Below are 27673 nucleotides of genomic sequence, written 5' to 3' on the forward strand. Positions count from 1 at the left end.
CGATTTTCAATACTGCACTTTTGATATTTATATACTTTGTTCTAAATTCAAAGGTTTTCCTTGCGCATGGGGTCAGAAACATATGAAGCATGCTCGTTTTATAGTTTAGACGTATAATTTGTTTTGTTCCATGAAGCCCTGCAGGGATCTATGGCACGATCCATAGATCCAAATATGATAGGAGGAGCGGCTTGGTGTAGCCCCAATTGTGGCAGGTATTTCTCTGTCTTGCCAATACTTTACTCAAATACCTGTAGAAGAACAACACTTCCTTAGTAGTTCAGCACAATATTTCTTGTTTTGTTTATTCAGCAGTACGTCTGGCAGTCGTTAGTGGCCCAGCACGATGAGTGGTTGTCTCTTCAGGTTTATTGCGTTTTGTCTTAGGTTTCTTGGTAGTTTTCTTCTTTCCTTTTTTCTTCTTTTCTTTTTTCGTGGGTTTCTTTGTCTTTGTTGTCTTGTTTTTCTTTTTCTTGGGTTTATATGTTGGAAGGAAGTTCGGAACACATCTCCCGTTTATACACACCTGCAAGCAAATGTATTTAGTAGCATAAATGTAATCACATGCAGTGACCATAGATAACAGTTAATAGAGGCAACGAGCTTCATCATGTACTTTTGCTTTAAGGGAGGAAATACATCGAATACAAGAATTCCCACTTTTGCGTAATAAGTTGGTCGAAATACGACCACCGTGATCACATGCAAAGGTCGCAGTAGACATGTCAAAAGTGTTGCATTGTCGTTTTGTACCGCTTAGTGGTGGTCGCTGTGATAAGAACGCATCTTTGCTGACTTATCATTGCTGGCCGCAATGCGCTCTTTGAATTGCAAACATCCCTTTTACAGGGCGACATTGCATCTCGTGGATGGCTCAGCTTCGCCTGGCACGTGGTGCGCTTACTGGTAGGGAGTATTGTCAACTAGTTCCTCCTATGACGATGGATCTAGACGATAATATTGTTAGCATTGAAGGAATATAACCACACATCACATTGCCACGGCCAAAACACGTCATTTATGAGCCGTGTATGCAGCCTGACTCCTCTCTCGCGCTTACCTCGGGACAAGCTGTGCCACCTACCGGCTCCACAGGAAAGCCTTCGCATAGCACCTGTGTAAATATGTACATAGTCGCAAACAATGATGCGGGGTCGATTGCCTCCAGCAGCTGGAACCGTTTTATGGAGTTTAATCTCGCCGAAAAGCGGCGCATACATAGTGGTACACACACCACCCGAAGCTGTCATCAAAGACGTTTTTTGAACAGTGGCACATACCCCGTGACACATAAGCCCAGTTTAGTCAACTTGGCCCGACGGTTGTTATTGAGCCCGGGTTCATCTGCACAGCAGCGTGATGCACTACCAATTACACAATAGATTACGTGTTGATCGAAAATGGCGGAGAAAGGGTTAGAGGCAAAAAAGAATTGTGGGGCTTTACGTGCCAAAACAACGATCCGATTGTGAGGCATGCTGAAGTGAGAAACCCGGGCAAATCTTTGGACCACCTGGTGTTCCTTAACGTGCACCTAAATCTAAGTACACGGGTGTTTTTGCATTTCGCCCCCATCGAAATGCGGCCGCCGTGGCCGGCACTTTATACTGCGAGCACGTGCTTCGGAGGGTGGTTGGAGACACCGATAGTTTTCTAATGGTAAGCGTGTGAAATAACAGCCAGCAAATCCCACGCCCTGTGGGAACCGAAGTTGCGAGCCTACCAAGTTAACGAAACGACCATGAAAGCACCAAGACGTAGGCGGCTGGTTCATGACATACATGACAAGCATGTCATGACATTCATGTCATGATCTATCCTTTATTCTCGTCATACATTATTGTCATACTATTTGGTACAAGCCAAGTTATCCAAACGACCATGAGAGCACCAAGACGTAGGTGGCTAGACATATACACAGATAGATACGGTCAATGTGGCAAATGTACGCCAAGAAATGCTTCGGATTTAATATCCTAACAACGGTAATCCCACAAACTACAACACCGACCCACCAACAGGACAGTTCATGTTGAAGGTGGCATTAAATGGGGTTCAGCATTTCTGGTTTTCAATGCAATTGGCATTCTTAAGATACTTCACGCGCTTTTCTGCATTTGTGTTTCGATGTCTCTAGGCGTTTCTCCACCGGTTTCTGTCACTGGGCCGTTCATGGTGTTATGGGTAGAACATCGGGCGGCAGTGCGGTGGGAAGCGTTTTCCAAACCAACAATTTCAACAACTTCAGCCGACTAGTATGTGACACAAGGTATGCACCACTCTTCAATGAACGTCTTCGACGCCAACTTGCCAACTGGGAATATGCCACTCGGTTTGTGTCGTCTTTCTATGAACCCCATTGAAACTACGTTGGGTCGCTCTTTATGTGCCACTGGGTATGCGTGGCTGTTAAATATCAAAGTGTCTCTTAAAATATGTCCAGTACTTGGCGGAATGAATGAAATGTGTCACGCGGCGACGTCCCGGTGGCGTCGCTACATGGCGCAACATTTCCAAAGGCATGCGAGACAGAGCATAACGGCTGGATATGCCTTATGCAGAGACCGTTGCTGCGGTGGCCGCAACGTACGATGTGCAGCAACATTGGTTCAATGCTAGTCCCATTAATGACGACATTCATAGTGCGATAGATTCTGGGAACATCGATTTGTGGAAAACTCGGGATGCGTTTTTGTTTCTATTTATGTCTGAAAATCCAGTTCCTTGCGATTGTAAGGTTCTTTTCTTCAGTTCAATTTTTTTCTTCATTCGAACTATTAAAAAAAGTCACAGCTTCGGCCGAAAGGCGAAGCACCGATTGCGATAGGAAATTAGTAGGGAAATATATGAAGTAAGGATAGTAGTTTTATCGGTTATACGAACTTGTAAACATTCGCTTTCTAAATCGCGGCAGCAGCAGCGGAGTGAGGGATTGCGGCAGCAGCGCCGGGCGAATTGACCTTCGCACATCTCTCGTTTCAGCGCGAACGAAGCGTCGAAAGCACAGCCCATATGAAACTACCGGCACTACACACACGCTGCAAACATCGCAGATCGCTTTGAAGATGAGGCCCGCGCGAGATGAGGCCCACGTCCCAGATCGCTTTCGAGATACAGAGCGTTCGCATGCCGCGCTGTAAGCAACAGCCGCCGTAGACCTGCCCACCCCCTCTCTCCCTCGCCTCAACCCCGTGCCTCGCGCACGAGAGAACGGGCGCGCTTCCGCCCCGCCTTCTCCGCTTGCGCACGCGAGATTGAGCCGCGTTCGCCAGCTCCCCGTCGTACACGTTCACTCTCACATACAGCGTACAGCCCGCGGCAACGATTACATTGTCCTTGGACTTTATACGGAACCTCATGGTGATGGCGACCGTGACGCCGACAGCGACGGCAGAAATGCTCCTGGAATGTCCATAAATTGTTATCCCAATAGCAATTTTCGGCGCATGCTTTCTCGAGTCGAGCTTCCCGTTTTTTTATTTTTCGAGTGTCTCCTTGGCTAGTTTGCTTAACGCTCAAACGTGCTTAATGACTGTTCATCAAATTTCATTAGGTCTGGTGCATCTGAAAAGAAATTTTAAATCTAGTGACGGCTGGTATCAACTTTTTTATTTAGGCGATGCATGTCCTAATAAAAATTGCTACAAATCGCAAATTTTAAAGAAACGGAACTATCAAGTTTACAACTCTAACTCAGCAGGGAAAAATTATATCCCAATTCTGTAAATTGCATCTCACAGTACATCCAAAGCAGGTAAAATTTTTTCTGTTGCACATGGCTCTCACATATACAACTAATATGTGAATAGGACTTTTTCAAAACGCTCGTACACAATCTAATAAATTCACGTAAGCTGTACACTTATGTATCAAATTTGTGCGCTTTAGATATTCCATCGGAGGCATCTTGTATAATGGCGATATCTTTTTCATGTAGAGGCACAAACTTCTGAATTTCGGGCTTCCCATTTTTGTTCGCTTACATTTTTTTTTATATTATTGTAAAGACAATTAGGTTCAAACAAAAATTTTGATTCAAGCAGTCACTAGAACTTTAAATTTTGCTCTAAAAGGCGAGAACTTTCACCAAAATCGGCCCAGGGGTTATCTCTGCGTTTTACGTGCATCTGAATAGGCCGCGTTGCAGTTGGGGCCGAGCTAAAGCTTCCTCTTAAGCTGCAGTCAACTTTTCACAAACATACCATATTGTTCCTCTCATCGCACACGCTGCCATCGATGAGAAGCATCGGCCAGTGAGAGTCAGATGCTTGGAATTCTATGCCGTTGACAAAACACTGTGCTATGCAGTGCCGGATACCCAGGTTCTGCAGAACAAGAAGCATAGAGTGAGAAAGTGGGCAAGTGTGCACAGAAAAAATAGCTCTCTTGAACGTGGCAATTTTCGTGGCAGACGTACCTTCATGAAATATGTCCGTTTCAATGTGGGATATGTCATCCTGCATTGCGTGTCTTTATCTAGCATTTGTCCGGGCAAATAAATTGTCTTCTTTATTTTTGTTATTTGCGTGCTTGTCTCATTGTTCCGCAGACAGGAAGCTTCAACTGACCTGAACAAAAAAGATCCGTTTCCGGATAGATGATGCAAAGTGAAACTTTGACATACGTATCACAACTTGGCAACTAGCGCGTCTAAATTATGCCGTAAGGTGCCCAGAACCAGTGCCCTCGTAAATTGCCGTCTGATGTGTCACTATTTTGTGAGACACAGGTAAATCGTGCGAATGTTTTAAGAATGCGAATGAGCTAAAATATGGCGCCATTAAACGAATATTGTAGGCCACTGTTCTGTGTCAGGAGTGTGTCACACAGTATTTTCTATTCTAATTGTGCATCTAGAAAAGCTAATTTCCAACTTCTCAGATTACAATTTTGGGTTACACTTGCATCGGGTCAATTTTAAGCTTTACAGAAAGCGTCTGCAATAGAATCATTCAGTGTCCTGAAACAGCCCTGTAGCTAGAAGGAAAACAACCTGACAAACAAAATGCCCAGATCGCACTCATTTCAAGCGTTTACCCTATACACAAAGACAGCCTTTAACTTACGAGATTGCTTCTTAGAAAGTTACAGGGCACTGAAATTTCTCAGTGTTCTGATTGTTATCAAGATCCGGCAAGCTTGTTGCTTTTGGAAATGCAAGCTAGGCCCACAACTTATGTGAACGTCCCAGTGAATGCTTCATAAAAGAAACGAGAAATTTTTTCAGGTCACGTACCACGAAACTAAGGACATCATATAGTTACAGCAAGAAGAGAACTGATAGCTTCTACTGTCCTCTTCAATATAGCTCATAATATAGCCATCTTCCCAGGGGCAATTCGTGGAGTCCGATTTGAATGACCGAATTATGCCGTCGACATTTGTGCCATCGTGTGAGCAGCCCAATCTGAAAGTGATGCACAATACAATGTTCCGATATTACATGCTTGAAAAAGAATTCATGTAACATTGCTTGTGCCTAAGGGCTTTTATTTCAAATACGGGAAGCAATGTGAAACGAAGTCAGCAAGTTAGTATTCGCCTAAGGAATTCGACAAATGCTTGCAAACAATGGCGCACTTGAGGTTTTCAGTGCCAAATACTTGTCTCAGATGCAATTCTAAATTGTTGTTTTCTAACTATACATATTTATTAGCGTCAGACTCACTTCTTTCGGCAATATGTCGGGAATATGACTCAGTCACGCACAAAATTATGTATCTGAACGTATGACTAAGGAAAAGTTGATGCACCGCGCACTCACCGCTACAGCGTTTATTATTATTAGGAAGTACTATACTTTTGTATATTTTTGCATATCTTTGTTTTTGTTTTATTGCCCCAAACAGCAAATTGGGTTATGAGAGACGTCCGAGTGTAGACGCTCTAAATGATTTTTACCATCCGCAGTTCTTTGAAGTGCATCCAGTGCACGGTATAAGAGCGTTTTTACAATCCCCCTTCATCAAAGTCCAGCCGGGATTGAAACCGTGACACCCTGCTAAACAGCTAAAGAGCCACTGACTCACCACGGCTGGTTGAACAACAATTGCGTGCAATTTGTTGCAGGCAGAGACGTCAACATTGCGCCAACAGTAGACTGCTTTGCGGTTTAGAGTTTTATGCACAGTACTGTATGAAACAATGTGATCGAAAAAACACTTAACTAAACAACAGATCATAACAATGACAGACAGCACAGACGTTTACCTAACTTCGAAGCACAAGCCTAAAGAAGTACGCAAGGTCCACTGATAAAGAAATAAACAAATTCTTTTATCAGACATATACAGCGCATCACCAAAAAATGAAAATAAGGAGGGGGGAGGGCAGGAGACATCGCAGGTGGCGTTACAAGTCGTTAGATGTCGGATTTGTCGTCAGATGTGCGGCAGTTGATGGATGAAGCCCACATTAGCTTCCCGAATTATCCTTGCCTTAACTTCTGTCCAAGCCAGTACATCATTTACCTCCTTAGTATTGACGAGAAAGAGCAAAAAATTAGAAACACATTATTTCTTAGCCATCTTGTACTCATATTACAAGTGTGTACATGGCTTTCGAAACCCAATCCTTTGCAGTAACGGAAATGTGTCTGCTTGGTACCTTAGCGCTCTCCTACCTTCCTAATGTGTGGACAGTTGGCTTTCAGGTCAGAACCACTGGTGGAGAACATGACTTAAGTACCTAGCTATCGGACATATAGCAGAACATGGTGCTCAAAGAATATTTGCAACTATAGAAATTGTAGAACTTCAGCTTTCAGGTACGCCGGGTCAAAATGTGGGTCAATTGGCACGTGATTGTAGGTGAAAATTGGCTGAAAGCCCAACGTACCCAGTATTAGAAGACTGCAGGATGAAGGTGAACTTAGAAGTGAATCCCCATTGCAGAACACTCCGGTAATAAAAATTGAGTTTTTAATCCAGCTCCGTAAGTGAAAGAGCGGGGATACTCGTCGGCGAGCGCTAGTTGGCGACAAAATTGTTGCCGACCTCTAATTAGTGCGCAACGCTGTAACTGAGTGTGTATATTAGGCCAAGATCTTATTAGATTGGAGGGAGTAAAAACGCTTTCGAAGTGTACCTGCTGCAACTTTGCCAGCAAAGGTAATACTTTTCAAGTTCTAAGTCTGCCAATTGGAACATTAGGGCGCCCTAAAATAAAGAACGTTGTACAGCTGGTGCGCACATGTTGGATTTTTTGTGGGCTAAAACACTGTTAATCTTTCGCACCGTGTTTTTCACCGGTGCAGCGATTAAGTGAGGGTCCGGCAATACGACAGAACGCCTAGACACGCACCATGCGATCCACGTGATCCCTGCAACCATGGGTTGTAGTGGGTTGGAGATTTACGAAGACGTGATTATGCAATCTTCGAGATAGGCTCAGCTAACCTTTGTGCCATCTCCTGGATTGATTGAATTTGCTACGCGGGAAACGTACGAATCGCCGAGGAGTAACGGCAGTAGGGAGGCTATATATATATATATATATATATATATATATATATATATATATATATATATATATATATATATATATAGGGAGGCTATATATATATATATATATATACATATATATATATATATATATATATATATATATATATATATATATATATATATATATATATATAGCCTCCCTACTGCCGTTACTCCTCGGCGATTCGTACGTTTCCCGCGTAGCAAATTCAATCAATCCAGGAGATGGCACAAAGGTTAGCTGAGCCTATCTCGAAGATTGCATAATCACGTCTTCGTAAATCTCCAACCCACTACAACCCATGGTTGCAGGGATCACGTGGATATATATATATATATATATATATATATATATATATATATATATATATATATATATAGATAGATAGATAGATAGATAGATAGATAGATAGATAGATAGATAGATAGATAGATAGATAGATAGATAGATACGCCGCTTCGTTATCCGTGCCATTCTTTCCATGAGCTTAGCTACAGGAAACCGCTGCCATGGTAATCGAAGTTCGAGAATGTTCGTTAAGGACCTCTGCTTAAGAATTCGCGTCCGAATGTGAAACCACATCTGAGCCAGCATACATTGAGGGTTTTTCCGTTCCCTTTTATTCCTTTTTTTAGGATCAGCTGCTCACGGACAGCCAATGCGCTGATAACATAAGCGCAGCGCATCTCCAGCCACTGACGAAGTAACACAAGCAGAACCAATTTAATCAAGACATTGCAGTATCCTGGCCAGTATATTGCTCCTGTGGCGAAGTACTTCGAACTATCGAAGTGCTAAGTACTTTGATAGTGAGAAGATCTCTGAGCCTATTTACAACCATATCAGCATCAATATGGAACGCGAAATCATTAGTATTACGTGCCACAACGGTAATATTCAGCTAATCTCTAGTATTTAGAGTGTATAGCTTTCTTTGGCTACTGTGTTGCATGGTTGGGAGGTGCTGGGGACATCTTTCATAGAGGAAGGGCAGACTGAAAGCATGTGAAGTTGGAGGAGCGAGCACTCGCTGACGGCTTTTTGTCGCACTCGCCACTTATCCGGCGCCAACTACTCTGAAACGACTGACGTCACGCTCAGATACGCATGTGCCGGTGTTGGAGACAGGACTGAGTAGCAGTGAAAGAGTAGGAAGTTTCTGCTTCCGTTTTTTTATGATGTCGTGGGCGCCTTAGACTGAAAAGAGAGCTGTTATATGATTTATGTCTGTGACGTTGTGTAAATGATGTACAGAGCAAATGAAATTGCGGAAAGAAATCCGGCTGGCTTTCTTCCAGCAGGGTAAATGGTCGGAAAAAGTGGATCTTTCGTTAAATGAAAAGAACATGTAAATGTGAATATTGCGCGCTATTCACGCATTCATGAGGTATATTGATTTTGTCATTCGTAGTTTGTCATTTGAACAGTTGATTTTTTCAAGCAAAATAAGCTCGCTAAACTTTTTGTTCCTGCATGGCTCGAATGCAGCAGGTTTGTAGAATATGAAAGTCTAAATATTCTTTCTTTCTACTTTACGAAGCACAACACTTAAAAAAGCTAGCTGAGCTAATATTCATTAGGTCGCACTAAGCAGGCAACATTATCATCGCTGAGCTAGACAGATGCAAACATATTTTTTTACGTTACAATAGTACTTACGTATGCCCCATTTCATGTGCCATGATGCGAATGCCAATATAAGTGTCGGCTTTGTCTTCGCCTAGCTGTTGACGCTTGTCGGTGCAAGCAGACGCCACAAACGCATAGCCTTAAAGAAAACAAATCACATCATTTAAACTCTTTCCTCTCTACATGGGAGAAAAAGCATAAGCATAACACGTGGCCAACACACAGACTCGCCTCAGCATTCTCGGCAGCCTCCAAATGGAGGGGGCGTGCACTTTCTTTTAAATATTAAATCGCGATATGCAAGCCTTACACTTCTTAAGCATAAAAAAGGCACGAATAAGCGCTAACACTTCCGATTACGTGGAGTTAAGCAAGGATTTCAGAAATCAACCTCTTCACTTATACGCTGAGCCCTTGTCGGGTCTGGTTCGAATATCTTCAAACACGCAAAAGCGATGAGAGCTACTCCTGCGCACACCATGAGCTACTGGCTGCGAAAACGGAGTGCGCAAAATCAGATAGCACCAGGCGCAAAAATTGCTCCATGTGCTTTGTATAAGCGCAGGTGGCGCAGAATTACCAAGAGGCGTTTGCATCCTTCTGCGTGAAAGTTACGGTGCTATTGATGACTTTCTCGATGAAAGAAGTGAGGCGCTTGAGCGAGCATTTCGGGAGAAATGAGACGCAACGTGGCTTGACGCAACAAGTTCATGAGGGAAGTAACCCAGCGGCAATTCCGTTGCTTCAGAAGCGTGTCGGTGACGGAGAATCAGGACAAATCATAGGTGCAAATAAAGATATTCACAATGCCAAATGTCAAAGGCGAGTGGGATGACGCATGTGCATCAAAATGCTTACGTCCAGACCAGTAACTGACGCGAATGTCATGCTGTTGGAGCAGCGGTACCCAGTGGTTAAGCCGCCAAGATGGATCTTTCAAGGACCCAACTCAACATAACGCATGGTGATCTGTAACCACGCCGAACTGGCGTCCGAAAACGTGAAGGCGCAGCTGGCCTATTTCCCATATGATGGCTAGACTTCCTTTTTTCCCTGCAGTAAGCAATAGCGTACTTTTCAAAACCAGGTTTACGCTGGGCGAACACAGTGCCAAGGTCAGCTTTGGTTGCGTTGGTGTGAATATCAGTTGACGAGGGCGGGTCAAAATGTCGAAGAATTCGAGCTGACGTATGAAGATGCGGAGTGTGGTGAATGCATCGTCGCGTGCTGGTGACCATGCCGAAAGGCCGCTGCCGGGAAGGTCAGCTAAAGTTGTCATAACGCAGGCAGAGTCACGGATAATATGACGAAAAAAATTACAGTGACGTTTCACGTCGTGAACGAGGGCGGTGCGCAAGTGCATGGGTGCTATACGCACAGGAATCTATCAGCCCTCGGTGCGCCTTGACGCCTACACTGTCCGCACCACTGATCCTATTGAAAAGAGGGCACGCGTGGTCGTGCCGCACGCAGCAGCCGCCGTAGTAGAACGCACCGCTGTAAACATTTGCTTACTGTTTAACCTGCTTAGCACGAGGTCTGCACGCAAAGGCAAACAGCAAGTGTCCACACTCCATGACCGCGGACACTCGCTGTCAAAATGCTGTCATGAGGATTCGCGGCAGCAGCAGCGAGCGAAGTGGCCTTCGTGCAGCGTATCGCTTCAACGCAAAGTCAGCGGTGAGAACCAAGCAAAGCTACGAGCCGTCGGTCCACCTAGACTTGACCCCCAAAGCAGATCGTTTTCAAGCTAAAGGGCGCGCGACCGCACGCCGCCGAAGTATAACGCCCCCTTCGCCCGGTGCGATGGTGCAATGCGTCATACGGAATACGGCGCTCTTCCTCGCCTTGGGTTTGCGTGATTGAGTCGGCTCACCATCGCACACTCTCACTCGCACAAACAGCGTGCGGTGCGTGAGGACGGTATTGCCATGGAGACGAACCCACTACGTATGAATCGCAAAGGAAGTCAGTAGCAATTGCCAAAGGAGGTCAACCAAGCGCGCAACCGTCTGGCTTCCTCTTGCGCCGACGCTGGTCTCGTTCCTACATCTCCACTTCGCTCAACGTTACCTACACCTTCCTCTAGGTGGCGGTACTTAACTGCGCGCTTGGGACGCTCCTTCGTGCCAACCCCGGGGCGCCATTTTCTTCACCTCAAGGCTCCTTTCTCGTTCGCTTGCTTGGCTGCCTCAGGCAAACATCGCCGGTTTGAAGACCTGGCCAGTTACGCTCACGTGTATACAAAGGTTCGGCAGGTATTACACTCTTGCAACACAAGGCGATATCCTGCTGGACATTTGGTAACCCATGAAGTTAGACAATCAGTGTTAGACTTCTTTGTAGGGCATATTGGCAATGCATTACGTTACACAATCGAGAATTGCTGCAAGACATAACGAGCCGCAGTGGGTAGAACACGTGTGACACTAAGGCGACCTGCTCACTCAGCCGCTGCGCGTTCAGCAATATATTTCCACTGCAGGAAGCGTGTCAATATCAACTGTAATCGGGCCCTATCTTGAAAACTTACAATTATTAATGACAGCGAGATATTTCTTTAGATACCTAACTTCTTCCTGGGGTATTACAGTAAGGAAAGAGGGGTGTATAAATACAAGAGGTGAACAAATTGAGCCTAAGTAGAGTCATAGATTCTGCGGTCTAAAGGACAGCGAATGACAAACAAAACAACTACGAAGTAACAAGCACATGTACCTCAGTGGTGGCTTGAAAAGTCCCCCCCCTTCAGGGGAAGCAAAAACTGCGTCAATGAAAACGTATAATGACACACATGAAATTATCAGAATTCTTTCAATGAACAGAGATACAAATATGGTATCGCATAAGTATTTTTTCATGATAATTGTGTGGCAGTTGGGAACAATTACAGAAGTCATCTAAAAAAAATTAGTCCTATCGTGTGTAAAGCTTATTTTTTTTTGTAAAACCCCTTTTTTAATTTTTTCGATAAATTAGGATAACCTTAGTAAAACAAGAGATCTTAAGACATACGGCTCACCTTGAAGCACGCTTTCCTGCCTCGATCCTTGTATGGCAATCATGTCTCTCCTGAAAGACATTGTTGCAGTATCTCAACATATTGGTGATAAATGTAGGCAAGTGTCTGGAACGCAACTATAAAGCTGACACTGACATGTTCAGACTGCAGTACACCAATAAACAAATCTGGGCGCCAGCAAAGTAGTGTCCTTTGATTTAGTGCGGCTAATATTCGTCGACTTTCGGGACGCGAAGTACCTTTTTAAATTAGCCATGCTGCATAAGTTTTTTGACATCTTAATATAGCACGGAGAGATCCAACACTTCGAACACCGTGTATAGGTCACATTGAGACCATTTTACGCAAGGACGCATTCGCTATTGTGGTCTAGCAGAAGAGTGCGTGAAAAGCATGGATTTATTCTCGCCACATTTCTCTTACGACAAGGAGTATGTTGCATTTACCGGGTAGTTATTTTTTGCTGATATGGAGAGGTCACTGAACTATAGTCCCTGGTTTGAGTTTCTCTCCCACATTACTACCATTTCACAAAGGCAGCGAGAAACCATTTTTTTCACAAGGAAGCAGCCACAAAGAATATATTACTCGCTACCTATTTCTGTTCTTAATGTTGAATTACCGTTTCTAAACATGCACATCTTAAATGGTCGAACGATAGAAGGTATGCTCTTACCCTGTTGTGAAGTACACCAGGTCGTAATTTCCGTAGGTTTGATTGTTTTCCGTCACATATTCAACGATGGCGTACAGGGATTTAAGGGCATCTATTCCCGCGCCTATATATTTGAAGTACTTGCCCTCTTGTTGATACTGCAATAAAAAAAAAACATATGACACATAACTGTCCACCCCTCCATATCAAAACAAAATGATGGTCATTGATTCAGCAATCATTATCTCTGCATGGAGGTTTGAAATATCGCTCTCTTTTCGCCACCCTGTAGGCACTACTGGCACTACGTCGGAATTATCGGTCGGCAATATTCTGCGATTAGAAAGCGGCCTTACAATGTCTTCTGCCATCTCTTTGTCTCGGGTCCTGTGTACAACTCCTGTCGTAGATACGAGAAATGCACCATAACATGATCGCGAAAGGGCACCACATTGTGTTTCAGTGGCTGCTTGGCCATTGCGGTACCTCCAGCAACGACGTCGCTGACGAAGCTGCTAGGAAAGCACACGAAGGAGAAACCCTAGTTTCCGTACCTTCATCGCGAACTGACGCAGCCTAACACTTAAGCAAGCTAGCGCAACGTATGGCATTGGAGAAGTCGCACACACCTGAATTCACCCAACATCGATTGTATTCCCTTGATGCATCTATGCAACTGCGGCGGTTACAACGGCTTCCGCTTAATGAGGAATCAATGCCGTGCCGCTTACGCTTGGGCGTCGCATTCACCAATGCATATACGTTTTTGATTGGAATGCCTGATTGCGCCGAGTGCAATGCCTGCGGTGTCGAGGAAACTATGGAACATCTACTGTGCTACTGCCCCTCTTTTAAAAATAAAAGACATGACCTCTGCACAGCTCTCAGTCAGTTCACTTTAAACTCAAACGTTCGTCTTGAACAAGGTCTTGGGACGATGGCCTCGCATATCGCAGCTACAAAAGGCCCCAAAAGCGCTGCGGCGATATTTGAAAGCTACCTGATTGAGTCAGCGTCTGTGATCCAGACTGAGTGACCAGGCGATATCCCCAGTGGACTTTCTCTTCTTTTATTATTTTCCCCTTTTCCCTTTCCCCACAGTAGGGTAGCCTACCAGGCTCAGTCCTTGTTAACCTCCCTAGCTTTCATTTATCATTTGCTCTCTCTTTCTCACGTCGGAATTATACGGCTTTGTGCTTTAATCAACTGCTCATTGCTATAGTGAGATTGCCTCTTTCCTTATTTTATACATATATGTGGGGCCGGGCTAAGAAAATGTTGAACAAAGAACACAAAATAGTGCACTCCGGCTTTACCTGTTTACCTCTATCTTAGCTTTCCTCGATATCGGACTGTGCCAATGTCACATGTTCTAAGCGACTCATATAAGGCGTTCCTATAGGGGTATTAGTGCAACACTTTTGTTTCCGGCAGGCTTATTTACTGCGTGAAGGTGTAGTTAAATAAAAACTTGGACGCTCATCTCATACAGAAATGGCGCTAGTGGCTTAGCGAGATTAGCGCCCTTGAGACAACGACTATAACAGTCTGTCCAATCTGTTAAGCTTAGTAGATCTTAAAATCATTTCTCGAATATTCCTCGCTCCTGGGAAAAGCCACAAAAGGCGTTGAAGGTCCGCTGCGAATGCGGGAGCGGCGCACATTAGACAGCTCACGTGACTTTCAGGCACTGGACACCAGTCCCTGCTGACACGAGGTGATCTGGGGCTCCGCAGCTCGTAACTCGCAAGTTCCGAACAGAAAATTCCCCCCGACGAGAAAGATAAAAAGGGAGAAGCAAACAAACACAGGCGGATTGAGGCGCGTATTCCTGATTAAGAAGTTATTTTTGGACTAAGAAGGTAGGCCAGACGTTCGGAGTAAAGGTATCCGGTGCATTTCGGTGTGTCGGAACGCAGTGTCACTCGTGACCAAATGCATCAGAAGCCTGCATTCAGTATGCGTTGACGAATAATGGGAAATAGCTGGAAGGTATTATTTCTTTTAGAAAATGCCTGGCTTTTTGAGAACTTTTTTGAGGCACTGAGCGGGTTAGTGTGGATGCCAACCGCACTGATGCTACTCGGCGTATTATTTGCTTTGACTGCGTTATTCTTGGCCTGCGGTGTAATTACTAAGACTTGTGCGTCTTCTGTCCTTTATGGTCGAGTACCTTAATTTCCAGGATTTTTTCGACCGACGAAGGCAAACGCGGCATTCTTCTGAGTCAGCAGCTGCGGCTTTTCATTACACAGTACCCGCGAGAGAGATTCATTTGTGGTGATCGGAGTTTTGACGATGCTTTAGCCTTGATAGTAAGGTAACGCCATGGCAGATGATCGTTGAACTTGGTTGAGAAGGGAAAATGCGATGACATTGAATAAAGAGTCGCCTTAAATAGGCTCCGAGGTAGTAGTAGAATATACGTGCTCTTGAATTGCTGGAATTAGGGTCAGATTTGGCAGCATCACTAATGCTCCTATCCTCCTTTACTACAATGAGTTTCGACCATTGCCTTGTTGCAAGCGATGGGACTGCGCTTGCCGTTTAATGCGCTGTTTGTCGACTCGACTAGTTGTCGAGCCATGTCGGCACGAGATCCGTGGCTCTTTGACGCAATTACCCGTAACAAGTGCAAAGCTTCTTTCAATGTCTTGCGAACGTTTCTGAACCATTTGGCGGAACATTGGAAAAAGCAACATCGGCTGATATAACACTTCAAAGAGCACGATGTGCCCATCAAGTCCACCAAATTACAGTGATCTTATTAGGGCAAGCACATTGTGTACAAATAAATTTTCATTACACTTCAAGTATTCCATTTTCAATCATAATTTATTTTCGACTATCCGCCGCATTTCTTTTTCGTTTTGCCTGCACATGCTTTCAGCCGCAGTGTTGATATATCACCAGCCTGGCCACGCCTACTGCAAGGCAAAGGCCTGTCCCATACTTCTCCAGCTACCCCGGTCATGTGCTAGTTGTGGCCTTCTTGTCCCCGCAAACTCCTTAATCTCATCCGCCTACCTAACTTTCTGCAGCCCCCTGCTACTGTTGCCTTCTCTTGGAATCCAGTCCGCAACCCTTAATGGCTATCGGTTATCTTCACTCCTCATTACATGCCCATCCATGCCCATTTCCATGCCCATTAACTCGTGTTTGTTCCCTCACCCAATCTGTTCTTATCCCTTAACGTTACACTCATCATTCTTCTTTCCATAGCTCATTGCGTCGTCCTAAATTTAAGCAGATCCCTTTTCTTAAGCCTCCAGTATCTTGCCCCGTAGGTGAGTACTGGTACGACACAGCTGTTATACACTTTTCTCTTGAGGGATAATGGGAACCTGCTGTACATGATCTGAGAATGCCTGCCAAACGCACCCCAGCTCATTCTTATTCTTCTGATTATTTAAGTCTCATGATCCGGATCCGCAGTCACTACCTGCCCTAAGTAGACGTATTCCCTTACCACTTCCATTGCCTCGCCACCTATCGTAAACTGCTGTTCTGTTCCGAGACTGTTACACATTACTTTATTTTTCTGCAGATTAATTTTAGACCCACCCTTCTGCTTTGCCACTCCAGCTCGGTCGGTGAGCATGCATTGCATTCGGTCCTCTGAGTTACTAAGCAAGGCAATATCATCAGGGAATCGCAAGTTACTAATGTATTCACCATTAACTCTTATCCCCAATTCTTCCCAATCCTGGTTTCGGAATACCTCCTGTAAACACGCTGTGAACAGCATTGGAGAGATCGAATCTCCCTGCCTGACGCCTTTCTTTATTGTGATTTTATTTCTTTCTTTATGGAGGACTACGGTTGCTGTGGAGCCGCTATGGACATGTTTCAGTATTTTTATATACGGCTCGTCTACACCCCGATTCCGTAATGCCTCTATGACTGCTGTGGTTTCGACTGAATCAAACGCTTTCTCGTAATCAATGAAAGCTATATATAAGGGTTGGTTATATTCCGCTCATTTCACCTGATTGATAGCCTGAATATGGTCTATTTTTGAGTAGCCTTTATGAAATCCTGCTTGGTCTTTTGGTTGACAGAAGTCTAAGGTGTACCTGATTCTATTTCTGATTGCCTTTTTATATATCATATCCTAAAAAGCATCGTGGACGACGCCTTAAATTTCCTCGTCAATAACGATGTTTCTACCATCGACGCCATCGTCAAAGAATGCCGCCGCTTCGAGGTAGCCAAAAGACGCCGCGTCGTCCTACAGTTTTTCCGGCTCCCAAACGCCCCTGTAACATCCTCTTGCTCAACTCTTACCGCCACACAACCATTTGAAGAGAACGTCACACGCATCGTTCATCGTGAGATTGAAGCGACGAGTCCGGGCGCCATTCATCCACGACCCCGTGACGGTACCTTTGACCAAGCGGCTCCCACTATTTCCGTTATTCAAGCAGTTGTGCGGCAAGAAATTGCAAACCTTGGATTACCTACCGCCTGCTCTGTCTCCCGGCCTGATTCGGCACCCATTCCCATGTCCACAACCTGTAATGACCAGTATTTCGTTCCCACACCACGCAATCTTGCTGAACGGTGAACTCCAGACGGCAAACCGATCTGCTTCCGCTGCCACCGCGTTGGTCATGTATCCCGCCAATGCCGCACCACCTGGATGCCGCCGTACTGAAGCTCATACCCTGCTTCTCGCCCATGCGCCGACGCTCGCCGTCTGTACCCTACTTCTGATGCGTCTGACAGCCGCTGCTCCGTGCGATCGCCATCGCCTCAACGCCGTCGCTCCCCCTCACGCCAACCTCACCGCTTTTGCTCGCCAAACCGACGGACAGAAAACTAGGCCATGCAGCTCTTGGAGGTATTGCTGCATCACGTTCGTCCTGTCCAAAGCCTCCGTTGACGCTCCTCGCCAACAAGAATCTAATTGAAGTAGACGTAGATGGTGTTCCGTTGGCGACATTAATTGATACTGGAGCACAAGTGTACATAATGAGTGCTAACCTATGTCGTCGCTTCAAAAAAGTTCTTACGCCTGCCATCACTCGAGCCGTACCCGCCGCCAATGGCACCACTGTTGCCGTCAGGGGTATGTGCACTGCTCGCATAGGAGTGGCGGGCCGCCAAGTTCCAGTCCTCTTCACCGTGCTGACCAATTGCCCTCATGACCTAATCTTGGGGCTCGACTTTCTGACGACGCATTCTGCCCTCATCGACTGTTCCAGCGGTACGCTGTGCCTCTATCTTCCTCTTCTTTCAGACGTTCGCCCGGACAACCGAACACCCTCTGCGCTACATCGTTTGCTCCCTTACCTCCAAAAGCCCTAACTTTTATCGAATTGGCATCAACGGCAGCCGCGCCTGATGGCGACTATGTCGTCGCACCTTTTCGTGATGTTCTTCTGGCGCGCGACATCTCTGTGCCACACTACGTCGTAACGCTTGTCGTTAATCGGATGTGCCTCCTCGTTATCAATTTTGGCTTGACGAAGCAAGTGTTACCTGAAGACATAGCGCTAGCCACGCTCCGGTCAGTGATAGACGACCACGTCACTGCTTTTGCAGCCGACGCGTCTGATTACCAGCAGAATGCCTTGAACCTCGACGTCCACTGCGTCCCATGATCGCTCCGGTCCGCGCACCTGACCAAGCAGCCGCCCTATATCGCCTTTTGCTTTCCTACCTCGACATATTTGACACTGACAATCGACCACTTGGTCAGACATCCCTTGTTAAGCGTCGGATATACACTGGTGATGGTGTTCCCATTCACCGCCGACCGTATCGCGTGTCCATGGCAGAGCGGCAAGTTATTCAGCAGGAAGTAAACAAGACGCTCGCCAGAGGCATTGTTGAGCCGTCGTCGAGTCCATGGGCGTCGCCAGTCGAGCTCATCAAAAAGAAAGATGACACGTGGTGTTTCTGCGTTGATTACCGCCACCTAAACTGAATTACTAAAAAGGACGTTTCCCTTTACCACGAATCGACGATGCTCTTGATTGTCTTCCCAGTGCCGAATACTTTTCGTCCATAGACGTTCGATCTGGTTATTGGCAGATTTCCGTCTATGAGCAAGACCACAAGAAGACCACTATAGTCACTCCAGATGGCGTCTACCAATTCAACGTTATGCCGTTCGGTTTATGCAATTCCCCCGCCACGTTCGAACGGGTGATCGATTTTCTGTTTCAAGGTTTCAAATGGTCAACTTGCCTTTGTTAGCTCAACGACGTTCTTGTGTTTTATCCTACATTTGAGGCGCTGCATGAGCGCGTCGCAGCTATCCTTGACGTCTTCCGCAAGGTTTGGCGCCAATTAAGCTCATCGAAGTGCCACTTCGGCCGCCGACAGATTACAGTGCTTGGTCATCTCGTAGATGCTTCCGGAGTACAACCCGACCCGGAGAAGGTTCTAGCAGTAACGGCTTTTCCTGTGCCTCAGTCTGTCAAAGACATTCAGAGTTTTGTGGGACACTGTTCTTATTTCCGATGGTTCGTGAAAGGTTTCGCAGCGATCGCTCGACCATTCACTCAACTTCTGAAGAAAGACGTGCCTATTACGTAGGGTTCCCCTCAGGCTGCCGCATTTTCGCGCCTTATCACGATTCTCACCAATCCACCCGTTTTAGCCCACTTTTACTCGTCCGCACCTACAGCCTTCCGAACCGATGCCAGTGGTTATGGGATCGGCGTCGTTTTATCGCAACGCCAGCACGGACACGACCGCGTTATAGCCTACGCTAGCCGGCTCCTGACAACTGCAGAGCGCAACTATTCAATTACCGAACCTGAATGTACTGATCTCGTCTGGGCTGTTTCAATGTTCCGCCCATATCTATATGACTAGCCCTTCTCAGTAATCTCAGACCATCGTGCACTCTGTTGGCTTTCGTCGCTCAAGGATCTTACTGGTAGGCTCGGTCGTTGGGCCCTCCGGGTACAAGAATATCCCTACACAGTGACTGACAAGTCGGGACGCCAACGCCAGGACGCAGATTTCCTATCTCGCTACCCAGTCGAAGACGCGACCTCTACGTCTGATAGTGACACCGACGCCTGTGTTCTCTCTGTTTTTCCACTGCTCCATGTCGCCGACGAGCAGCGCCGTGACTCGTCCTGTCGTATTATCATTGACCGCCTGGAATCGGCACTTGTCGACAGTTCCCTTCCCTTATCCACACTTCAAGATGGCGTACTCTACCACCACAACGTTCACCCGACGGCCCTGCATTACTCCCTGTGATCCCTAAACACCTTCGCTCGGCTGTTCTCCACGAACTTCACGACCTCCCCACTGCCGGTCAACTGGGTGTGTCACATACCTACGACCGGATCCGCGGACGCTTCGTTTGGCCAGGGCTTGCTCACTCCGTTCGAAGATACGTAGCTGCGTGCGGGAAATTCAAGCGACGCAAGACACCATCGACGCTACCTGCTGGGCACTTTCAACCACTCGACATTCCCGCGTTACCATTCTTTCGGGTTGGTTTGGAACTTACTAGGCCCTTTTTCTATTTCTGCCTCTGGAAGCAGATGAATCGCTGCTGCCACGGATTACGCCACGCGCTACGCCATCACCTGAGCGCTTCCTACAAGCTGCGCCTCATATGTCGCTGATTTTCTCTTACGCGACGTGATTTTATTACATGGGGCTCCGCGACAACTTCTCACAGACCATGGCCGGACATTCCTATCAAAATTTATCTAGGACATCCTGCAGTCCTGTGCCACGAGGCAAGAGCTATCCACGTCATACCATCCGCAAACAAATGACCTCGTGGAGCGTCTCAATCGCACTCTCACAGACATGTTCGCGAAATATGTCTTTTCAGACCATACTTACTGGGACCTCACTCTGCCATTTGCCAAATTTGCTTGTAATTCCTCGCGCCACGAGACGGCCGGTTATTCTCCATTTTTCCTTCTGTTCGCGTGAGAACCAGCACTGCCCTTCGACACAACCGTCCCTGTTCACGCGGCACCGACCAGTGAATAAGCACTTGATGCCATCGCCCACAGTGCCCACGTAAGAGAAATTGCCCGTAAGCGCCTTCTGAAATCCCAAGAGTCAAAGGCGTTTGTGCGACCGGCGACACCGAGATGTGCACTTCCGGCCTGATTCTTTGGTGCTTCTATGGTCTCCGTCGCGTCAGGTCGGCCTGTCACAAAAACTGCTGTCTAGTTACACAGGCCCATACCGAGTGCTTTATGCCGTGACTCCCGTCACCTACGAAATCACCCCTGACGGCCCATGTGCTTACCAGTCCAGTGATATCGAGCACGTTACCCGACTGAAGCAGTATCACCCTCCCAGTTATGACATTTAGAGGCTCCGGGACGTCGCTTCTGCCGCCGGGGGATTATGCTACACGCGTGTGGTATCTGATTGTTTGAACGAGGCGCGTGGGCACCATCACTCGAGTAACGAGGAGGAAGAATGAACTGGGCTCGCGCTGTGAATCTAACCTGTCAGCGCTGCAACAGCTGTTGTAAATATAACCTGTAAATAGTGGCTCGTCTTACCGACTCATCCTTCGCGTAACATTATTAGTCAGCGTTGAATTTATTGCAACCTGAGTGGCTGCACTAAGCTAGTAAAGCATCGGTACCACGCAGCCTCATTGACAACTGCTCATGCAAGTTTGGGTATCAACTAAAATGAAAATTGTAACTGCAAAGCAACATTATCGCCTTTTGCATCGCAATTTTCAAAGCAACGTGGTAGATATTCATTAGAGATTGAAATCACCTATGCCTCTGTCTTGAGTAGCAACCACGCCTTGTTGCCCGTATAAACAGGCATTCATCAAAACATGTTGCCCTGTACACGTACTGTTATTAGAATCGCGCCAGTCTCTGTCAAGTGCAAAATTATCATTTCCCAACTAAGGAAACTATAATAATTTTGCTGTAGGCCACATGACCATCACCTGTGGCAAGAAGTTGCGTTTTTTCGATGTTTTTCGATTTTTTTTCGATGAAGTCCCATTAGTATTGTTATTCTTTATTCCTCTGCAACAGTATTTCATATCGTTGCCTGTAATTGCATGTACTAAGAAAATATCTTTCATGTACCTGTTTGTGTTCACTCTTTTTCCTTTTAAGTGTCCGATGAACCCGTACGTGCATGTACGTTGATTTCTCCACATGCATTCCATTGTTGCAAATGTCGGAGCAGCTGCCCCACCACGCTAGTTGTCAATATAATAAGTTGCAATTACGGCGCCATCTGTCTTTGTTTCAAAAGCAAAAAATTAGTGAGTTCATGCTGTTTTGCGGTGTTCCCTCCTTTAGACTGGGTAAGCAGGTTTAACATTAAACAAAAGGTAAAACGCATACGCCGGCACTCGGTGAGCATTTCGAGTTCATAATTCAGTCCACAAGAAGTGGTTAACCAAGGGGCTAGATATTTTTAAATCAGGATCATACAAAGTCATAAGACTATGGAGCCAACCAAGGAAATTATAGGGGAACTTAGAGCAGGCCGAAATTAAGATGTAGAAATTAGTGAAGAACCCTTAAAGATGGACGAAGAGATAAATTGCTGTTGGCGTAGTTCTGGCTCACAATCTCCGCATTACACGTGCGCTTCGCTACAAGTTGTGCTATCGCAACGGCCATCATTCCAGACACTATCTTGGGTATTTTATGTGTACTAGATGTAGCTCTGGGTGTGCCAGCCAGCGACACGCGACGCCAGTGCCTCCAACCAATTCAGCAGTGCAATAATTACTCTCCACACTATGTTAGAGTTTGAGAAAGTAGTGCCTGAGAAAAGGGCAGGGCTTGACGTGGTGCTCCCTGAGAATTAATATAGTAAATCAGTACGATGGGTGATCTCTTACGAGTATCAATCTGTAGGTTAGGGGTCAATATTTTTTCTCGGAATATTCGGCTTATAAATAAAGCGATAACCAATGCAGCATCGTAGGGCGCAATAAATACAGCTACGTCTGTCTAGTGTTCGTCTTGCAACATTTGTTGTGTCCGTCGCGTTAGTGACACGGCTACTGTTCCAAGTAATAATTGCCAAGCAAGCAGCGCCGAGGGTAATAAGATTCCTGGGGGATGCTTACCACCACAGTTACCTTCTTTTTCTTCTCGCAAGGAACGTAAAGCAGCGGCCGTCATCAGCTAAAGCATTCCAAAACAGGGTACGCCAGCTTAAAATATCCCGCCTTGCTACCAGGTCCCGACCGGCAAACCTTACTCAAAAACAGCGATCATCTAATGCCCAATCTTTGTCGTCTGTCTGAGCTGAGTGAACGCGACAGCGTTTGTCGGCATTTTGTTGTCATGGACACTGCAAGTCGCAGAAAGATCAGAGCGGAGTTGGTACCAGGCTGGAGCCGTCGCTTCCATGAGCACGATCATGATTGTTTACACAAAATTCAAGAAAGCTGTTTGCATTCAGCCTATGTGCAGCGCCAAGACGCCATACGTTACGAGCAACTTAGACTTGAGTACCCCAATTAAGAAATTACGTAATATAAAACACATTGAGAAATATTACCCTTCTGCTTCTGCTCTATCTCGGCCCCACCAAAATATTGTCAGCCAGTTATAATGGCGACTAAGAGTTGGGCATGCACGAAGAGTCGACTAGAAAAAAAAATGCTGGCAAGTGCGGAGCCACAAGTAATAGTGATCAAGTACTCACGGTGGTGATTTCAATGCCACGAAAGACGAGTTGAATTTTAGGATTCGACACTGTCCTATAACGGAGGTTCACCTGAAAAAGTAAATAACGATTCGGACCAAGGGCAATGAAATTCCCGCACTTTGTAAACCTGTACTCACAACTCTGAATTCGACCATCAAGTAGAATAGCATGTCTTCATTGCTTCTGAATTCTCGATAAAACTCGGAGTCAACAACCACAAATACTTCGGGGTACACAATTTCGATGTTGTAAGCCTCTGAAAAGAGCGACTGCAGTCAACTTACACAACCTTGAGTATTTATTTACTTACTTGAATCTAACTTCAAGGAGCGGGCAGAAAGCTGGCTTTGTCTTTCCTCTGGAAGTTTACCTGCAAATCGAAGAATAACCTAAATTACCTCACAGAAAACATGATCATTGGTATAGCAACCAAGAGAAAAGATAGGAGGCTATAAATTGCAAATTAGGTTTCAGCTGCAGTAGCTTTGCCTCCAATTAGCGGAGCACATCCTAGCTGATTTTGAACAGTGATAACTGCGAAGTTGGCGTAGAGAGTCTCAGCGCCGGTATGGACGCTTCCTGAATCTGTGCTAAAACATTGAATTTCCGCGCTGTGTAAGCGCCGGTAGTGTATTGAAGCACTGAAACCGTTGTCCGAACGTAGGTGGGCTGTAACTGCTTGAACTCGCAAAAATATAAATTTATTAAGTAAGAAAGCGATCATACACACCATAAACATAGTCGTCGTCGGTGTCATGAATAGATTCAAGGATATGGGGATGATGTCCACTTTCTGATCGTTCCATGCCCACAGCAGGCATAATTTTCAAATTTGGACCAACGACGCCTTTCTGCAAAAGGGTCACTTGCTTAAGCGAGCAGATATAATTTCCACCTCCCAACCGTCAGTCAAGCCACCTGTGCTACAGCCAAAGGAATATAACATGTATCTTACCTAAAAAAAAACTTCCATCAGCCATTGGACGAGGCAAATATTTCAGTCATGGCTTAATAGCAAGCGCCTTAATACCCCCCATTCAATTTGTGTTGCACTTTCATGCTAAAATAAACAGCAGCATAGACGTTTTAAGACCGCATCTTTAAACGTTGTATCAAATAATGCGGAAAGATTACTGATCGTGAAGAATGTATGTGCATTTTAGATCGCAGTACTAAAATGGGTTATGGTGGTGAACCCTCTCAAGAGTTCAAGAACATGGCAACACAGTGGGTCAAACTAAAGCCTATAAAAGACTAACAATTCACCTAACTGGCAAGTTCTACCTATCCGCCCATGTACCGCGTGCGTTGTCACCACTATGTCAGGGATGAGCCCACAATAATGAAAATTACCATCGGCTTAATCACTTCCGAAACTTGTTCAAGCGATTAGAATATATTCTGAGCTCGTAGAAATCAATATTCCCGGCGCAGAAATCAAGTCACTTGCGCAACGTTAACTAGTGCATCAGGACCCCGCAGCGACAAGGAGCACATCTTCAAATAGCGGCATAGGAGAACCTTATCTCGACACTCTCACCAAGAATTGAAAACCAGAAATTTGTTCTAAGTGGATTACTTATTATGCGTCCTTCCTTCTAACGTGTAGTACATGCTGATTTTCCTCTCATGATCCGTCGTCATAGGGAAATCACAAAAAGTTCCGCTTTCAGTACTCAGTAGAAACAAAGCGCTGTTCTGTTATCCTCAGTCCATGTGTTCCCGCTCTCTTACACCGATGAGGCACAATTTGTAACCGTTTAATTTAAGCCGTCCGGGGTGGTCACTCCCTCAAATGTCAAAATGTTTCTTATTCGATAATCATCTGACCTAGTGAGACATCTGGTAAAGACTTAATTTAATTAAATTATGGGGTTTAACGTGCCAAAACGACTTTCTGATTTTGAGGCACGCCGCAATGGGGCACTCCGGAAATTTCGACCACCTGGGGTTCTTTAACGTGCACCTAAATCTAAGCACACTGGTGTTTTCGTATTTCGCCCCGATATGAATGCGGCCGCCGTGGCCGGAATTCGATCCCGCGACCTTGCGCGTAGCTGCCTAACACCATAGCCACTGAGCAACCACGGCGGGTTTTACAGACCTGAGCTACGTGGCCACGAAATATTCATTCGCGCAGGTTAGCGATGCGCGAAATAGTATTGGTCGAGCGCACACGCTTCGTGGATCTGTTTTCTTGCGCGGCTAACTGTTCGTTAAAGCAGTTACCGTCAATTACGGTCGAACTACACATAGTGATGTCCTGATCGTTTCTGAATGTACACATTTTACTTGAAGATCATAGTTAGTCCTAATCACGTCGCTACAGATTAATTACCTTAACAGGCGTACTTCGTTTGCAAGACACACCCAAACGGTCCGTGCAATAATTATCAAAATAAATACATTACGTCACTGTACGGCAACTATATGGAAAGTTGGAAATGATCGTCATGAAATTGAGCTACGGGCTTCTGTCTCAGTTTTGATACAAAAACCTCAATACGTGGCATGCGATCATTCGTTTAATTTACCTAAATCTGCATGCCACACCCCAAAGCGTGGTTGGCGGTCCTACTTTTCGGGTACATAGTAGGGCAGCGTAAAAAAACTGGAAAATGTAGCCAGCGTACAAAAGAGAATCTGCTCACCGAAATCGTACCAGGCAGACAATGAAATGAGATGACCAAAAATACATGCTTATTATACCATACAATCGCGGATTTCACGTTCACTGTTGCGCGGGGCAACAGGAGTATCATTGCTTGTTTCTGTTCCGCAATGACATTGTCGCTTTACTCGATGTCGAATATGGAAGGGAGTGCGAGCTTTCTATCAACATTAAGACCATTGCAAACTGCTCATGCACTATGGTTCCTGCATGTAGCATGTGAGCCTACTATAATATCTACCGAACCCACCGGGATTACCCACAGGCTATGGCATTGCGCCGCTGAGCTCGAAGTCCTGTGTTCGATCCCAGCTCCGGAGACGATAGTTCACTGCCGGCAAAGTTCAAAAAGTTTGTCAACTGAAACTTGGGTGCAAGCTAAAGAACCCCAGATGGTCATAACTATTTCGGATTAGCCACCACGGTTTGCCTCATAATAAGATATTACTGCGGGCGCTCGAAGCTCAATTATTTAAATTTCCAACGTGTCTACACGGCAGAAACAAACATAGCTTCTGCCCATGAGTTGACAGAGCAATATTACATCAGAGAGAAACAAGACATTTTCGTCCGTAGTGCGTCTGCGGTAATGATAAGCACCTAAGATATTTTTTTTCGTTTGAAATATTAACAAGAGTGCTTTTTGACAATTTTATTTTCACTGCAATCTGGACTCAGTTCAGTGCGCAAATGCGATTGCGCAGGCTGGCACCGTCCTTCAATCGCGTGCATGTGAGATGTTAATAATCCTGATTGCGAGGGGGGGTCTTTCGTTTCTAGTAGTTTATTGGTCTTTTAGAACATAACGATTATTCTCTGGTAATATGCAAGAGGAAGGTGCTTATACAATCAAATCAAATCAAATTAGTTTATTCAAACATCCTCAGAGGCCGTTGGTGGTATGAGTCAAAAGCTGTTGTACAAATAAAATGTGGCTTTGGTACGTTATTTATGCCCTTTTTAATGCACTCAGTGCTTGTACGGTTATGGCGAACGGCTTATATGTAAATGATTGCTGTAAAAAAAACCTTCCAATATGCTGCAGCGTTCACCGTAGGACTCAATTAGGTGCAGGATTACGGAAGGACTGCCTTTGTGTATCTATATGTAGGATGCTGCAGGGCAAGGTCATTTAAGTGGCTTTGGTCACTACAGGCGGGATCAGCGAACCTGCCTAGCGTTGAGCTGACATAAGCTCTGGGCGCCTGATTAAAGCGATATTCAGCATTGACAACGCAGCCCATCTATTGCAGAATGATCTTTGATAAAATTTACGTTCCACATCTCACCAATTGCAAAGCGCCATCTTCTTCTGTCATTATAACTGCTGCAAAACGTTTTTCATCGTCGTACAAATTTCGCTCAAGAAATTCGACGTTAAACTGAAACAAAAAACAAGTCCGTTAGTGCACATGAGATGAATTGTAGATATGTGCCTCTTTAAATAAAGCTACGATAGCCATCCCTCCATGTACAACATCAGTAGGCCGAAAATATAAATACACCGTATATGTTTGCGACGGCAAACATTAACATCTAGCACGGGAATAAGAAATGGTGGCTGTAT

The 27673-nt window shown here is 45.5% G+C and overlaps 1 protein-coding gene across 1 annotated transcript in view; it reads right to left on the bottom strand.

Annotated features, from left to right (window-relative positions):
* Positions 1-281: 281 nt before the first annotated feature.
* LOC142564783 (venom metalloproteinase BumaMPs1-like) overlaps positions 282-27673 on the bottom strand; it is a 29646-nt gene continuing 2254 nt past the window's right edge. Inside the window, exons 3-14 of the mRNA XM_075675936.1 lie at positions 27396-27488; positions 24166-24286; positions 23746-23805; positions 23573-23691; positions 23433-23504; positions 12813-12949; positions 12137-12186; positions 9145-9253; positions 5237-5407; positions 4418-4568; positions 4203-4325; positions 282-526 (exon numbers count right to left, since the gene is read on the bottom strand). Of these exons, the coding sequence (XP_075532051.1) occupies positions 305-526; positions 4203-4325; positions 4418-4568; positions 5237-5407; positions 9145-9253; positions 12137-12186; positions 12813-12949; positions 23433-23504; positions 23573-23691; positions 23746-23805; positions 24166-24286; positions 27396-27488 (1428 nt within the window). The 3' untranslated portion in view covers positions 282-304. The remainder of the gene's footprint in view (positions 527-4202; positions 4326-4417; positions 4569-5236; positions 5408-9144; positions 9254-12136; positions 12187-12812; positions 12950-23432; positions 23505-23572; positions 23692-23745; positions 23806-24165; positions 24287-27395; positions 27489-27673) is intronic.

This window comes from Dermacentor variabilis, chromosome 11, assembly GCF_050947875.1.
Source record: "Dermacentor variabilis isolate Ectoservices chromosome 11, ASM5094787v1, whole genome shotgun sequence".
NCBI lineage: Eukaryota > Metazoa > Arthropoda > Arachnida > Ixodida > Ixodidae > Dermacentor > Dermacentor variabilis.